This window comes from Acomys russatus, chromosome 16 (genome assembly GCF_903995435.1).
Source record: "Acomys russatus chromosome 16, mAcoRus1.1, whole genome shotgun sequence".
Taxonomy (NCBI): Eukaryota; Metazoa; Chordata; class Mammalia; order Rodentia; family Muridae; genus Acomys; species Acomys russatus.
Genome location: NC_067152.1, coordinates 23,639,485 through 23,654,428, shown reverse-complemented (window position 1 = coordinate 23,654,428; position 14,944 = coordinate 23,639,485). Strand labels below are relative to the sequence as shown.

Sequence of the window (14,944 nt, the reverse complement as noted above, 5' to 3'; positions counted from 1 at the left end):
AGAGGCAGGTGGATCGCTGTGAGTTTGAAGCCAGCCTGGTCTACAAAGTGAGTCTAGAACAGCCAGGATGACACAGAGAGACTCTGTCTCGAACCCCCCCCCCCCAAAAAAAAACAAAAACAAAAACAAAACCCACCAGTTTGTAGAGCCTTGTATATTTGAACATGCATCGGAAAGACAGACAGCAGTAGCCTGAGGTTGGTAGTTGTCTCTAGAAAGAGTGGAAGGCAGCTTCATTATATTCATTCTGTTGCCCCATGCTGCCCCGAGGTGGTGCAATCCAAGACCCCTCATGGATACTGAAATATGAGGGCATATTTTATGTCTTTCCTATATATCTTAAGAGTTGCCACACAGTAAAAGATGTACATGCCTTATTCTTCCCACCACTCCTCTTTTTTTTTTTTTTTTTTTTTTTGGTTTTTCCAGACAAGGTTTGTTTGGCTGTCCTGGACTCCATTTGTAACTAGGCTGGCCTCACATTCAGAGTTCTGCCTGCCTTTGCCTCCAGAGTATTGGGATTAAAGGTGTGTGATACCATGCCTGTCCAGTCTAGGCTTTTAGAAATTATGTGAAATATTAGCCCAGGTTGAAGGTAAACATTTTGTGTGCTATTTTCTACTAACAGCTGGTTTTTTTTTCTTTTTAGGTAAGGCAGGCAACCAATCAGATTGTGATGAATTGTGCTGACATTGACATTATTACAGCTTCTTATGCGCCAGAAGGAGATGAAGGTAAGAACTGTTTCCACTTTAACTTAGTGCCTGAAAGAGACTGACCAACTCAGATTTCCAGACTGAGGCTCAGTGCTCATCTCTGTAAAATGTGCAGGCGTGTGGTGAAGAGCTGCAGTCGGGGAGGCCGAGGCAAGAGAACTGCATGTTCCTTACCAGCCTGCTGTATGTGGTGAGGCTCATTCTCAAAAAATAGCAAAACAAAGTAAAGCAAGTTTGTTAGTTGTTTATAGGATTATTTAAATAGTATTAGCTAAGTGTATTCTGAGATACAGAAGCATCAGAATTTAAATTTTCAGCACTTGGGAGGCAGAGGCAGGGATTTGTCAAAATAAAAAATTGGTTAAAAATGTACCACAGAGCCGGGCGTGGTGGCGCACGCCTTTAATCCCAGCAGAGGCAGAAGCAGAGGCAGGAGGGTCTCTGTGAGTTCGAGGCCAGCCTGGTCTACAAAGCCAGTCCAGGACAGCCAAGGCTACACAGAGAGACCCTGTCTCGAAAAACAAAAAACAAAAACAATTTAAATTTTGCTCGAAACAAATTGTGTTGTTACCTAGGAAATCACATTTCTTTTTTTTGGAAATCACATTTTATATATGTAAGATGAATATAATAAACATAACAGCTGAGCAATGGTGGCGCACACCTTTAATCCCAGCACTCGGGAGGCAGAGGCAGGAAGATCCCTGTGAGTTCCAGGCCAGTTTGGTCTACAAAGTGAGTCCAGGACAGCCAGGACTGTTACACAGAGAAACCCTATCTCCAAAAACAAAAACAAAAAACAAAACAAAACAAAAAAAGAGAAAAGCATAATAAAGCTGGTGAATTAGTTTTTAAATTAAGTATTTTGAACATGAAAGTTTCATCAAAGGAGCTTAGTTTTATTTTTTTATTTTATTTTTTTATTTCTTAAAGACCTCACCACCTGGAATGTGAGATAGTTAAATCGTGCTTATAACTGGAAAAATAGCGTCTTGAGGCTGAGGGTTTAGGCTAGAAGCTAGATGGTGGCGCTAGTTATGAAGGGTTAAGAGAAGCATGATGTATTTTGTATAGGAAGTTTATCAGCATCTTTGAAGCTGAGAACTATTGTAGACAGTATAGTTTTCGTTCTTTGTTTTTCGAGACAGGATCTCTCTGTGTAGCCTTGGTTGTCCTGGGCTCACTCTGTAGACCAGGCTGGCCTTGAACTCACAGTCATCTGCCTGCCTCTGCCTCCCGAGTGCGCCATAGCTTTTTCTTAATCCGGCTTATAGTAGGAAGATGAAGTAGTAGGCGTTGCCCATGCTGCTGCAGCAGTTTGCAAACCCACACTGCCGCATTTTAAGTTTAGAAAAATAGACTCTTCAAGTGGACTTGAATGAGTGCCAACTTTTGAAAGAATGCCTGGCAAATGAAAGAATGATCAATTTCTTCACCTCTGAGTTAAAATGGATACACTTGTGATAGTTCCATCAAGGCTAGCTTTTAAGTCAGCCTAGGGGTTTAAAGAGGCATCTCTGTGTAGCCTTGGCTGTCCTGGACTCGCTTTGTAGACCAGGCTGGCCTTGAACTCACAGTGATCCACCTGCCTCTGCCTCCCAGGTGCTGGGATTAAAGGTGTGGACCACCATCCCTGGCACAGTGTATACTTAAGGAAGTAGAATTTATAGAGATTCAGATAAAACATTACCTTTTTTTTTTTTTTTTCTCTTTTTTTTGAGACAGGGTTTCTCTGTGTAGCTTTGGCTGTCCTGGACTCAGTTTGTGGACCAGGATGACCTCAAACTCACAGCAATCCGCCTGCCTCTACTTCTTAGTGCTGGAATTATAGGCGTGTGCTACCACTCCTGGCCCAAAACATTACATTTTTTAGATACTTAAAATATTTTCCACCTGGCAATAGTGGTGTATGCCCTTAATCCCAGTACTTGGGAGCTGGAAGTAGGTGGATCTCTGAGTTTGAGGACAGCCTGGTCTACAGAGAGAGTTCTAGGACAGCCAAGGCTATACAGAAAAACCCTGTGTCAGAAAAATAGAACAACAATTTGTTTTTGTTTTTTGAGACAGGGTTTCTTTGTGTAGCTTGACTGTCCTGGACTTTGTAGACCAGGCTGGCCTGGAACTCAGAGATCTTTCTGCCTCTGCTTTCCAAGTGCTTGGATTAAGGCATGAGCCACTACTGCCCGGCTGAACAGCATTTTTTTCCCCCAGAACTAGCTAAGACACAATCTCCAGTCCTTTTCTCCTGTAGCACCAGGAGAAACCCAGAGTCACTTAGAAGCTCATCTGATATTGGAATATAATTTACAAAATGGTAGTGTTTTTGATTTGGTATTTTAAGGCTTGTGTAAGGAACAGGGATAGATTTGGCCTCTGTTCAAACAGACACATTTTAATGTTGCCCTTGGACCTAATAGCATTTTATCATTTTTACCTTACAGGAGAGTATGGCATATTGTTTTTTTTTTCTTTCCTTTTCTTTCTTTGTCCCCCCCCCGCCCCCTGAGACAGGGTTTCTCTGTGTAACAGCTCTAGCTGTCCTGGAACTCACTCCATAGACCAGGATGGCCTCGAACTAACAGAGATCCGCTTGCCTCTGCCTCTTGAGTGCTGGGATTAAAGGCATGTGCCACCACCACCCGGCCCCATTTCTTTTCTTTTTTTTACCCCCTGAGACAGGGTTTCTCTGTGTAACCTTGGCTGTCCTGGACTCACTTTGTAGACCAGGATGGCCTCAAATTCACAGAGCTGTGCCAGCCTCTGCCTCCCTAGTGCTGGGATCAAAGACGTGCGCTACCACGCTCGGCTTCTTCCTTCTTTCCTTCCTTTCTTGTCTTTTGAGACAGGGTTTCTCTGTGTAGCCTTGGACTCACTTTGTAGACCAGATGCCTCACAGAGATCTGCTTGCCTCTGCCTCGTGGAGTGCTGGCATTAAAGATGTGCCTGGCTGGCATGTTGTTTCTTTAGAAACTGGTGGTTATAAATTTGACCCAGATCTTTTCAGAGCTATCTGCTGGTAAAAGGGAACATTTTAACCTAGCTAATCACATCAAGCACCCATTAGTACTTACCATTGATACCTTTTGCAAGATTGATGCAGCCATGCGTGGTGCTGGGAGCCTTTAATCCCAGCACTGGAGAGGCAGGGGCAGGTGGATCTCTGAGGTCCAGGACAGTCTGGTCTCCATAGTGAGTTTCAGCTAGGGGTACACAGTGAGACCCTGTCTCAAAAAAAAAAAAAAAAAAAAAATTGATGGAGATAACAGAAGCCACTAAAATTTGATGCCAACCAGAAAAATATTTGAAGCCATGAAGTTGTTGCAGTGTACATTTTTTACTGGGTGAAGAAAGGCCATATTTTGTTATATGTAATAATTCTGAGAGACCATTAGACTCTAAGGCATGGTTAATCTTACAAAACTATTTGAGATCTTATTTTGTAATATATATATATATATATTTAAATGAGAAACCAGTAAGCGAAGATGGCTGAAAACTTTTTTTTTTTTTTTTTTTTTTTTACTATTCTGCACTTCAAGGGTTGGTGAAATCACTAGCACTTAAGCCAGTGCAAGAAGTGCACCTCCCTACACAGTGCAGGGATTAGTAGTGTCATCAGCTTCTGCAGGAGAAATACGAAACTCTTGAGTGCCTGAATCAGGTCCTGACAGGTAAAGAGTCTTTTAATTTATCATTAATAGACAGCTTGAGTAAAGCCACATAGCAGTGGTCATTGGAGAGGTTTATGCCAGCTTCTCCCTCAGTGCGTCCTACCAGACGGTCTGCCTGCAGCACGAGGTGTGAGGCAGGGCTGCCCCGGTGAAGCGCGCCACACAAAGCTCTAGTGCACAGGCCGCGTTCACCAGCACCACTTCGCTCATCTACATAGAAGCCTAGATTACATTGTTCTTGAAGTGCGGTTGTGTATTGGAATGTGTGCTTATGCAGATGTGCACATGTTTAATTAATAAAAGGATATCACCAAATACATCATCAGAACAAATTGTTAAACCTGACAAAAGTAATGGTTCTTCACACTTGATCATAAGCCCTTCTCCAACTTCTAGTAATGTATGTTCTGTCATTATAGTTATGTATGGATAAATAACACTAGCTACCATCTCTTTGAAGTGGACTTATTTAATGTCATTATTCTGAAAACTCATGTGGCTTTTAAAATGGGAAGACTGAAAATGAAAGCAAAATAACCATAAAACGTATATACTATTGCCGCAGAAAGTTTCACAGAGATCTTGTTGGTGGAAGGAATTTGATTGTAACTTCAATTCTTTTTTGTTTGTTTGTTTTTTTGGTTTGGTTTTTTGAGACAGGGTCTCTCTGTGTAGCTTTGGCTGTCCTGGACTAGCTTTGCAGACCAGGCTGGCCTCAAACCCACATCTGCCTCTGCCTCTCAGAGTGCTAGGATTACAGGCGTGTGCCATTGTGCCCGGCCCATTGTTAGTTTCTTTAGCAGTATTAAAGATTGCTCTTAGGGCTTCATGAATGTTAGGCAACTAACTGGTCTAGCACCAAGACGCATTCCCAGTCCCAATTAAAACACTTTTGAGCCAGGCTTGGTGGCACATTTCTTTAATTCTAGCACCCAAGGAGGCAGGGGCAGGTGGATCTCTGAGTTTGAGGCCAGCCTGGTCTAGGACAGCCAAAACAACACAAAGAAACCCTGTCACGGAAAACCAAACCAAACAATTTCTGAAGGCTCCATTGAACTTGGTTAAATTTGGAAGTTCTGAAAGAGTCCTGGGAACTGATTGCAAGGAACCATTATACATGTTCTTCATCGCATGGACCTTAGTATAAGATGTAAGGTGAGCCGGGCGTGGTGGCGCACGCCTTTGATCCCAGCACTCAGGAGGCAGAGGCAGGAGAATTCCTGTGAGTTCAAGGCCAGCCTGGTCTACAAAGTGAGTCCAGGACAGCCAAGACTACACAGAGAAACCCTGTCTCAAAAAACAACCCCCCAACTGCCCAAAAAGATATAAGGTGAGCATAGCTATCTGATTAAAAGTGAGTAAAAAAAATTTTTTTGACTTGGGCTGGAGATAGCTCGGAGGTTAAGAGCACTGCATGCTCTTCCAAAGGTCCCAAGTTAAATTCCCAGCAACCACATGGTGGCCCACGACCATCTAGAATGAGATATGGTGCCTGCTTCTCGTGTGCAGGCATAACATGCAAGCAAAACACTGTATATTTAATAAATAAATACACCTTAAAAAAAAAAAGTTCGGGAGCCAGGCGTGGTGGCGCACGCCTTTAATCCCAGCACTCGGGAGGCAGAGACGGGCGGATCGATGTGAGTTCGAGGCCAGCCTGGTCTACAAAGTGAGTCCAGGACAGCCAAGGCTAACACAAAGAGACCCTGTCTCGAAAAACCAAAAAAAAATAAAAAAATAAAAATAAAAAAGCTCGGCTTATTTAGATAGTGTATGCCCCAAGGTCTTCTTCAGCTCCCTGTGTAAGCCAGACAGGCCCTGAAGTTAAGGCCTGCTTCAACTTGTCATGTGTTTTGCCATTCCTGGCACAGTCTTGAGGTTTATAGACTTTCAATGAAAACTGACGAAAATAATACACTTTTTTTGTTTTGTTTCTTTTTCAAGACAGTTTCTTTTCTAGCCCTGCCTGTTCTGACTTGCTTTGTAGACCAGGCTGGCCTCGAACTCACAGCAACCCACCTGCTTCTGCCTCTGAAGTGCTGGGATTAAACGCATGTGCCCAGCTTACACTATATTATAATGAAATATATTTACTAAGTTGTTTGACCTTACTTGCTGTTCATACTTCTTTGATACCATAGATACCAAGATTTCAGGACTGGCAAGATGACTCAGTGGTCACACACCCCAGGCTCATGACCTGAGTTGAATTTCTTGAACCCCTAGGGTGGAAGGTGACATGTGTGTATCTTGGAGTGCACTTGGAATGTTTAACAAAAATCAAATATTTATGGCTAGTGTGTAGTTCAGTAGAAGAATACTATGTATGTGAGGTCCTGAGCTTCACCCCTACTATTTTAAATAAAATAAAGTAAATAAATAAATTAATTAATATTCAGAGACTATCAGTTAGCTCTTTTAAAAAAAGATTTTATTTAATTTATATACATGAATGCTCTAGTATCTGCGTGTATACCTGGCGGCCAGAAGAGGGCATTAGAGTGTATAGATGGTTGTGAGCCACCATGTGGGTGCTGGGAATTGAACTCAGGATCTCTGGAAGAGCAGTCAGTGCTCTTGCCTCTGAGCCACCTCTCCAGCCCCAGTTAGCTCTTTCAGGTAGATTTTAGGATGTTTTGGGGTGGAGTGATTGGGCACATGATGCACTACCAGGAATGGAGTTCTCATGCTTACTATATAAGTGCTCCGCCACTGAATTATATCTTATCCTGTTTTTGTTTTGTTTTGTTTTTAAGACAGGCTGGCCTCGAACTCAAAGCGATCCTTCTGCCTCTGCCTCCTAGTGCTGGGATTAAAGGTGTGCGCTACCATGCCCAGCTCCCAGTTTTTGTTTTAACAAAGTCCTTCCCTGCTTCAGCTTCCTAGGTGCTGGGTTAGTTAGCTTTCACCCCTTCTTTCCTTCCTTCCTTTATTCTTTGTGTAGCCCTGGCTGTTGTAGACCATGCTGGCCTCCAAATTCAGAGATCCACCTGATTCTCTACCTTCCCAGTGCTGGGTTTAAAGGTGTGTACCACCACTGCCCAGTCCTTTTTTCTTTTTTTAATTTTGTCTCTGGTTTACGATTTCTGAATGTAGCTGGTTTGGAGAATGGGAATATAACGTCTATTTGTGCTATTTTTCTTTGAAGAATGGGTAAAGTTATACTCCAGACTACACTGAGGAACCAAATTGTTTTTCAACTTTTTGGTATCTTTTGGATGTAGCCCTGGTGGTCCTGGACTTGCTTTGTAAATCCCTGAGTGCTAGGATTATAGGCTTATGCCGTCTTATTTCACTTGAAATATATCTTAAGTTTTAGAGCTATTTCAGGTTAACAGGAGAGCCAAGAAGAAAATACAGCGAGTTCTTGTATAATCCCTGTTCCCAGGCACTCAGCAGCTCTGCTAACGCCAGCATGCTGTGCCACACTGGATGTAGTGGTCCCAGTTGATAAGTGCCCACTAAAACATCGTCATCTACTGTCTGGTTATGCTCCTGTTGTGGTGTGCTATCTGTGGGTTTTGACAAATGAATGAGGACAAGTGTCCACCCTTTTAGAATCATATGGAACTGCTTTACTACCCTAAAAACCAGCCATCTGTATGGTACCTGTTCATTCCTCCCTGGCTATCTCCTGACAACCACTACTTTTACTGTTATCGTGCCCATAGGTTTTAATATCATCATTATTATTTCTAATTATTTGTATGTGTCTCTCTGTAGGTATATGTATCTGATTTTAAGTGCACACAGTAGCCAAGGAGTGTGGGATACCCCTGGAGCTGGAGTTACAAGTGCTTGTGAGCTGTCTGGTGTAGGTGTTGAGAATTGTTGTCTGGGTGAGCAGTAATTGTGCTGAGTGCTGAGCCATCTCCATTCCTGTGCTCATAGTTTTGTTTTTTCTAAAATGTCAGGGTTGGAATCATGTAGTATGCAATCTTTCCCAATGGCTCTTTTCATTATAATAGTACACATTGGAATTTTGTCCATGTTGTTTTGTCGCTTAGTAACTTGCTTCCTTTTAGCACTGAATAATATTCCAGCTGAGTGTGGTGGTGCAGGCTTTTAATCCCAATACTTGGGAGTCAGAAATAGGTGGATTTCTGTGAGTTTTATCTGCCTGATCTACACAACAGTGTCCAGCCAGAGCTACATAGAGACCCTGTCTCAAACAAAAAATGTCTGCTTTTGGCATATGATACAATTTATTCACTTACTCGAATGTTTTGCCTGTTTTGAAATTTTGGCATTTATGAATCAAGCTTCTGTAAACATCCATATTCAGGTGTTTTCGTTTTTGTTTTTTTAACTTAGAAGTTCTCAGTTTTTAGTCCCTTTTTTTGTTTTGTTTTGTTTTTGTTTTTCGAGACAAGGTTTCTCTGTGGAGCCCTGGCTGTCCTGTACTCACCGTGTAGACCAAGCTGACCTTGAACTCACAGAGATCTGCCTGCCTCTGCCTCCCAAGTGCTGGGATTAAAGGCGTGCATCATTAGCCCCAGCCCTTTTAAAAAAAATAAATACCAAAGACTGTAATTTCTGGATAATATGCTACAAAGGAAATGAAATCAGCCGGGTGTGGTGGCGCACGCCTTTACTCCCAGCACCCGGGAGGTAGAGGCAGTTGCATCGCTGTGAGTTCGAGGCCAGCCTGGTCTGCAAAGTAAGTCCAGGACAGCCAAGGCTACACAGAGAAACCCTGTCTCAGAAAATCAAAAACATAAAATAAAACAAAAAACAAATGAAATGACATCATCTCCATCTTTCTGTGGCAGGGTCTAGTGTAGCTCAGGCTGGCCTTGGACTTAATATGTAGGCCGGTTGTGTTTGTTGTTAGAAGCATGTACTGTAGAATGGGATGTAGCAACCACAGTGCTGGACCCTTCTGTTCTCAGGCTGCTGCTATCTTGTGTGTCATTAACTTCTTGCCAGTGTGAAGTATTTCTGTAGATTTGTAAGAACAAATTGGTTTTCATAATCTGTGGTTATAATAGCCCAGAGCTGCCAGAATCCCACTTTCTCTTAAGCCGGAACTGTGGCCGGGGAGGTGGCTGCGCTGGCAATTGCTTGCTGCACAGTGTGCATGAGGGCTTGATCCAGACCCACAGCACTCACATACAAGTGCACTTGGGGTTCAGTGGCTGCCAGCCTGGCCAGACCACGAGTTACATGAGGTGGAGAGTGACCCAGGAAGGCACCTCATGTTGCCCTCTGGTCTCCACATGCATGCCCACCCCATACACATGTACACATATCCCCCTGAAGATGTCCATGCCACATACAGAGGAAAGAATATTGTTTTCCTGTCTGTTTGATCATTTGAGACGGCGTCTCACTATCATTCCAGGCCGTCCCGACCCTTACTGTGATCTTCCTGTCTTGGTGCCCCAAGTGCTGGCTGCTGTTTTAGGCATTGAGGTGGTAGTTGCCTTCCCGTCAGGCTATTATAATTGTGTTCTAGGGAATTGCTTGACAGCAGCGTATTTTTAGTTGTTGTTCTAGTATTGAACAATTCTCTTTATACCAAATTTGGGTATCTGTTTAAATTTTAGGATAGCAAAAAGAATTTTAGAAATAGGTACAGGAAGACAGCTGAGTTCTAATCTCACCATGCAGTCTTCATCAAAGCCTTAGCTTTTTATACTTAATTTTATTCTTATGATAAAATGAGTAAGTTTTACTTAGGGGATCAATGAAAGGTCTTTCAAAGTCTGAACGTAACTGTTTTTATTGGCTTTGTAAAGATTTCATTTTTACAGACACATATGTGAACCGTAGTGATAATATGAAAGTGTTTGAAATCCTGCTGGTGAATTGCAAGCGTATGTAGGGCTGTGGATGTGGCGGTGCATGCTGTGATCCCAGCACGTGGATGCGGAGCTGAGAGGATCACTGCAAGTTACAGACCAACCTCAACCATGAACGGGTGCTGCCTCAGAAAGCCAGACGCTTAGAAATGAATAAAGTATGTTATTTCAGCTTTTAGTTTGTTCACAGACTTTGTGGCCATCAGCATACCCAACCAACATTTCTTAGCTCCAAGAAGAAAGTATTCATTAGTAGTCACTGCCTATTTCTCCTCAATCTTTTACTCATTTATTTATTTAATTAACTTGCTTTATTTGAGACAGTTGTTTGATGCAATTCAGGCTAGCTCGAACCTTTAGTGTACCTAAGGCTGGCTTTGAGCTTCTGATTGTTTTTCATCTACCTCCCAGGTGCAAGCATTACAAGCATGTAGTGTCACCCCCAGCTGTCTAGGCTTCTGTTTGTTTGGTGCTGCGGTCCATGGGTGAAGTCCAGGGCCTTCCGCGCCTGAGGCAGCACACTCCTATTGAGCCTCACCCCAAGGCTCCCATAGATCTTCTGTTTCTGTACACTTGTCTATTCTAGATATTTCATATGAATATCTTCTGTATTTGTTTGTTTTGTTTAACTTGGTATATGTTCAGTTCCAAGTTTCTCAGGACTGGGACTATTGCTCTAGGGTGCTTAGAGAAAGACAAACAATGGGGTTGGCTCATTGAGTAGACTGCCGTGGAAGGAGGATTTGAGTTTTGATCTCAGCACCGATTTCATAAGCCAGGCATGGCACAAACACTCTGATAACCTAAGCACTGACTGGGCAAAGACAAGTAGATGTCTGGAAGCCAGCCATGAGAAACCAGTAAGATCCAAGGTTAGGGAGAGACCCTGTCTCAAAAACTAAGGCGGACAGCCGGGTGTAGTGATGCAAGCCTTTAACCCTAGCACTGGGGAGACAGGGACAGGTGGAACTCTTGAGTTTGAGGCCAGCCTGGTCTACATAGTGAGTTTTACAACAGCCAGACGCATGTAGACAAGCACATATCTTGTCTAGAAAAAAGAAAGACTACCCCCCATGGGATTATCTGAAACACACCCAATACCTCTTAAGTTCTAGACAGACAGACAGTCTCTCTCTCTCTCTCTCTCTCTCTCTCTCTCTCTCTCCTCCTCTCCTCTCTCCTCACCCTCCTCCCTCTCTCTCCTCTCTCTCTCTCTCTCTCCGCTCTCCCCCCCCCACCTCCTCTCGCCCGGCTCATGGCAGGCCTTTTACCCATAAATTTCTTTTGTTTCTTTTCGAGACAGGGTTTCTCTGTGGATTTCTCTGTGTAGCCTTGGCTGTCCTGAACTCACTTTGTAGACCAGGCTGGCCTTGAACTCACACTGATCCGTCTGCCTCTGCCTGCCTCCCACACTGAGATTAAAGGCATGTGCCACCATGCCCGGATTAACTATCATTTTCATCTGGGATGTACTTGGGATGTGTTGGTTGGAATTAGTTTATGAGTTCTTACTGTGTCAAATAAACTTCCTTAAGCAGCACCAAGGCAGCAGTTTTGTCTCACTCCTGGGTGGGGGAAAGTAAATAACTGGAGTCTTAATTTATCTGAACAGGTTTCTGTTTATTTTTGTAAAATCCAACAGCACAGAATCCAGAAAAGGGTGTAGTTTCTTTCTTGTTTTACATTATTTAATGGGGGCGAGGTGCAAAAGACTTTCATATCTTTAACAATGAATTCTTGGCAATCTGTGAAACTTCCAAAGATTCATGAGTAGATGCAGCTTGGAAAATAGTACCACAGTCATGTAAGATTAGAACGAAGCATTTCTGTAAGTCTCACAAAACCATCACAACTCTAGGAGCTGTGGCAAGACCCTATCTCACAAGATGAACACAGTACACATTAGTGAATAGGAAAGAAAATAGTATCATTTATAGTAACCCTATTTCCCTACAATACCAAAGATGGAAAGTTTATAAATAAATGTAATTATTTTTGAAACATTTTGTGTGTGTGTGTGTGTGTGTGTGTGTGTGTGTGTGTGTGTAGAGGTCAGAGAACAGTTTTGTGGAGTTGGTGCTCTCCTGTGTCTACATGCTGAACTCTGAGAGTTTTGAATACTGCCAGACTTGTACAGCAAGTACCTTTATCCATTGAACCATTTCACCATCCAACATAGAGTTTATTTTATTTTGGTTTTTTGAGAATGGAGTTTATTCTTTTTTTTTTTTTTTTAAAGATTTATTTATTTATTTATTATACAGTGCTTTGGCTACATATACACCTGCAGGCCAGAAGAAAGCATCAGATCACATTATAGATGGTTGTGAGCCACCATGTGGGTGCTGCGAATTGAACTCAGGACCTCTGGATGAGCAGTCAGTGCCCTTAACCTCTGAGCCCTCTCTCCAGCCCCGAATGGAGTTTATTTTTTTTTTTTAATTTTTAAAAATTTTTTGGTTTTTTGAGACAAGGTCTCTCTGTGTTATCCTTGGCTGTCCTGGACTCACTTTGTAGACCAGGCTGGCCTCGAACTCACAGCGATCCGCCTGCTTCTGCCTCCCGAGAGCTGGGATTACAGGCATGCGCCACCACACCCGGCTTGGAGTTTATTCTTAAGGAGCATGTTTAACTCATTATTGAAACTTGATTTGCTAAATCAAGAATGTTGCGGAAGGTGGGCGTGGTGGCGCACGCCTATAATCCCAGCACTCAGGAGGCAGAGGCAGGCGGAGCCCTGTGAGTTCGAAGCCAGCCTGGTCTACAAAGTGAATTCAGGACAGCCAAGGCTACACAGAGAAACCCTGCCTTGGTTGGGGAGGGAGAAGGAAAGAATGTTGCATTTTGCCTAGTATGGTGCTACACACTTTTAATTCCAGCACAGGATCTCTGAATTCCAGGCTAGGCAGAACTACATAGTAAGACCTCATCTCCAAAAGACAAATAAACAAAAGGCACATTTAATTTCATCATTTGGAGAGGGTTAAGGCAGGAGATTTGCTATGAGATCAAGAGCAGCCTGGACTATATGGCTCTCACAAAAAAGAATATTTCATACAATTTAGTAGAAATTTTGTTCAAGTTGTTAATTGTGGCAGTTGAAATTTGTTCGTTCCAGTGTAGTTTGATTTGTGAAGTAATTTTTTTATCTTTCCAGAAATCCATGCTACAGGATTTAACTATCAGAACGAAGATGAAAAGGTCACCTTGTCTTTTCCTAGTACTCTACAAACAGGTGAGAAACGTCTTTTGTGAATCTTACCAGAGATGATGTATTTTACTGCTTCCAAAGATATACATGCCATTTGTCCCCTTATTATTGCTTACAGATTTAAGTTTTAAGAACTTTTCAGCTGGGTGTGGTGGACCATGCCTTTAATCCCAGCACTTGGGAAGCAGGAGGATTTCTGTGAATTCGAGGCCAGCCTGGTTTACAAAGTGAGTCTTGGACAGCCAGGGCTGTCTTGGACAGAGAAACCCTGTCTCAAAACAAAACAAAACACCAAAAAACAAACAAACAAAAAACCCAACAACTTTTCTTCCCCTTTAAAAGTTCTGGGTTATGGCTGGGCAGTGGTGACACATGCCTTTAATCCCAACAGTCAGAAGGCAGAACCAGGTAGATCTATGTGAGTTCGAGGCCAACCTGGTCTACAGAGTGAATTTCAGGATAGCCAGGGCTACACAGAAGAACCCTGTCTAGAGAACCAAAAAATAAACTAAAAAACTGGGTTATGAAAAGAAAAGTTTCAAAATCTTGTCTTTTGGGGTTTTATTTAAACATAAACTACATTAAAAAACAAAACAAAACCCAGAAGAACATTTGCTGTAGAATATGATGTATAACTTTTCAGTTTGTTTATTAAAAATTAGCTCCTTCCATCTGTTGTTGAATGAAATCTCTGAGAACAGTGTTCCACATTATGATTTAGTGTACAGCCAGAAAGAGAGACACTTCTCTGGTAAAGCCATAGAAAGGAGGGATTTTTGCAATGCTACTATTATTTGACACAAAAGCACTAAGAAAGTAAACTTTGTGAGCTTAATACAGAAGAAATTATATGCAAATTAATTAGGAAAGCTCTAGGAATTTGATAAATGCGATGAAAAGGAGAGATCATACAGAAAACAATTGTGTGAAAGAAATATTTAGGTCCCTAGTAATCAGAGCTATCAAAACAAGTTACTATATCCTAAACCAATTTTTTTCTTGTCATGTAAGCTGAAGTTAAAAAGATCCCCCCCCCCCCAACAGGGTCCTGGACTTGCTTTGTAGACCAGGCTGGCCTAGAACTTACAGCAGTCCACCTGCCTCTGCCTCCCAGTGCTGGATTAAAGGCGTGCGCTACTAAGCCCGGCCGTTAAAAAGATTCCTAATGGGCCTGAGAGCTGGCTCAGTGGCTCAGACTGCTGCTTGTTCTTCCACAGACCCAAGCTCAGTTCCTGACACTCCATTAGGAAACAGTTCCAGCCAACACCCTTTGATCTCTCTCCTTCTCCCCCAAATAAAAATACATCTTAAACAGAAAAAGATTGTTGGTGATAAAGTCTTTGAGATACTGCTTACAGATAAACCCATGTGATTACTTTGAAAACCAGCTTGTCAGTACATGCAAAGAGTCTAAATGTGTTCATGACATTTAGCTCAACAGTTCTGTTAGTATGAATGTATTTTAAGGAAAAGCCGTAACAAAAATATTGAGACTTTACATGTGTTCATGAAAGAGTTAGAATTAATATATCTGTTCAACAT

General features: G+C 42.4%; 1 protein-coding gene across 1 annotated transcript in view; it reads left to right on the top strand.

Moving 5' to 3' along the window:
• Npepps (aminopeptidase puromycin sensitive) overlaps positions 1 to 14,944 on the top strand; it is an 82,113-nt gene that overhangs the window by 11,272 nt on the left and 55,897 nt on the right. Inside the window, exons 2-3 of the mRNA XM_051158442.1 lie at positions 650 to 734; positions 13,349 to 13,426. Of these exons, the coding sequence (XP_051014399.1) occupies positions 650 to 734; positions 13,349 to 13,426 (163 nt within the window). The remainder of the gene's footprint in view (positions 1 to 649; positions 735 to 13,348; positions 13,427 to 14,944) is intronic.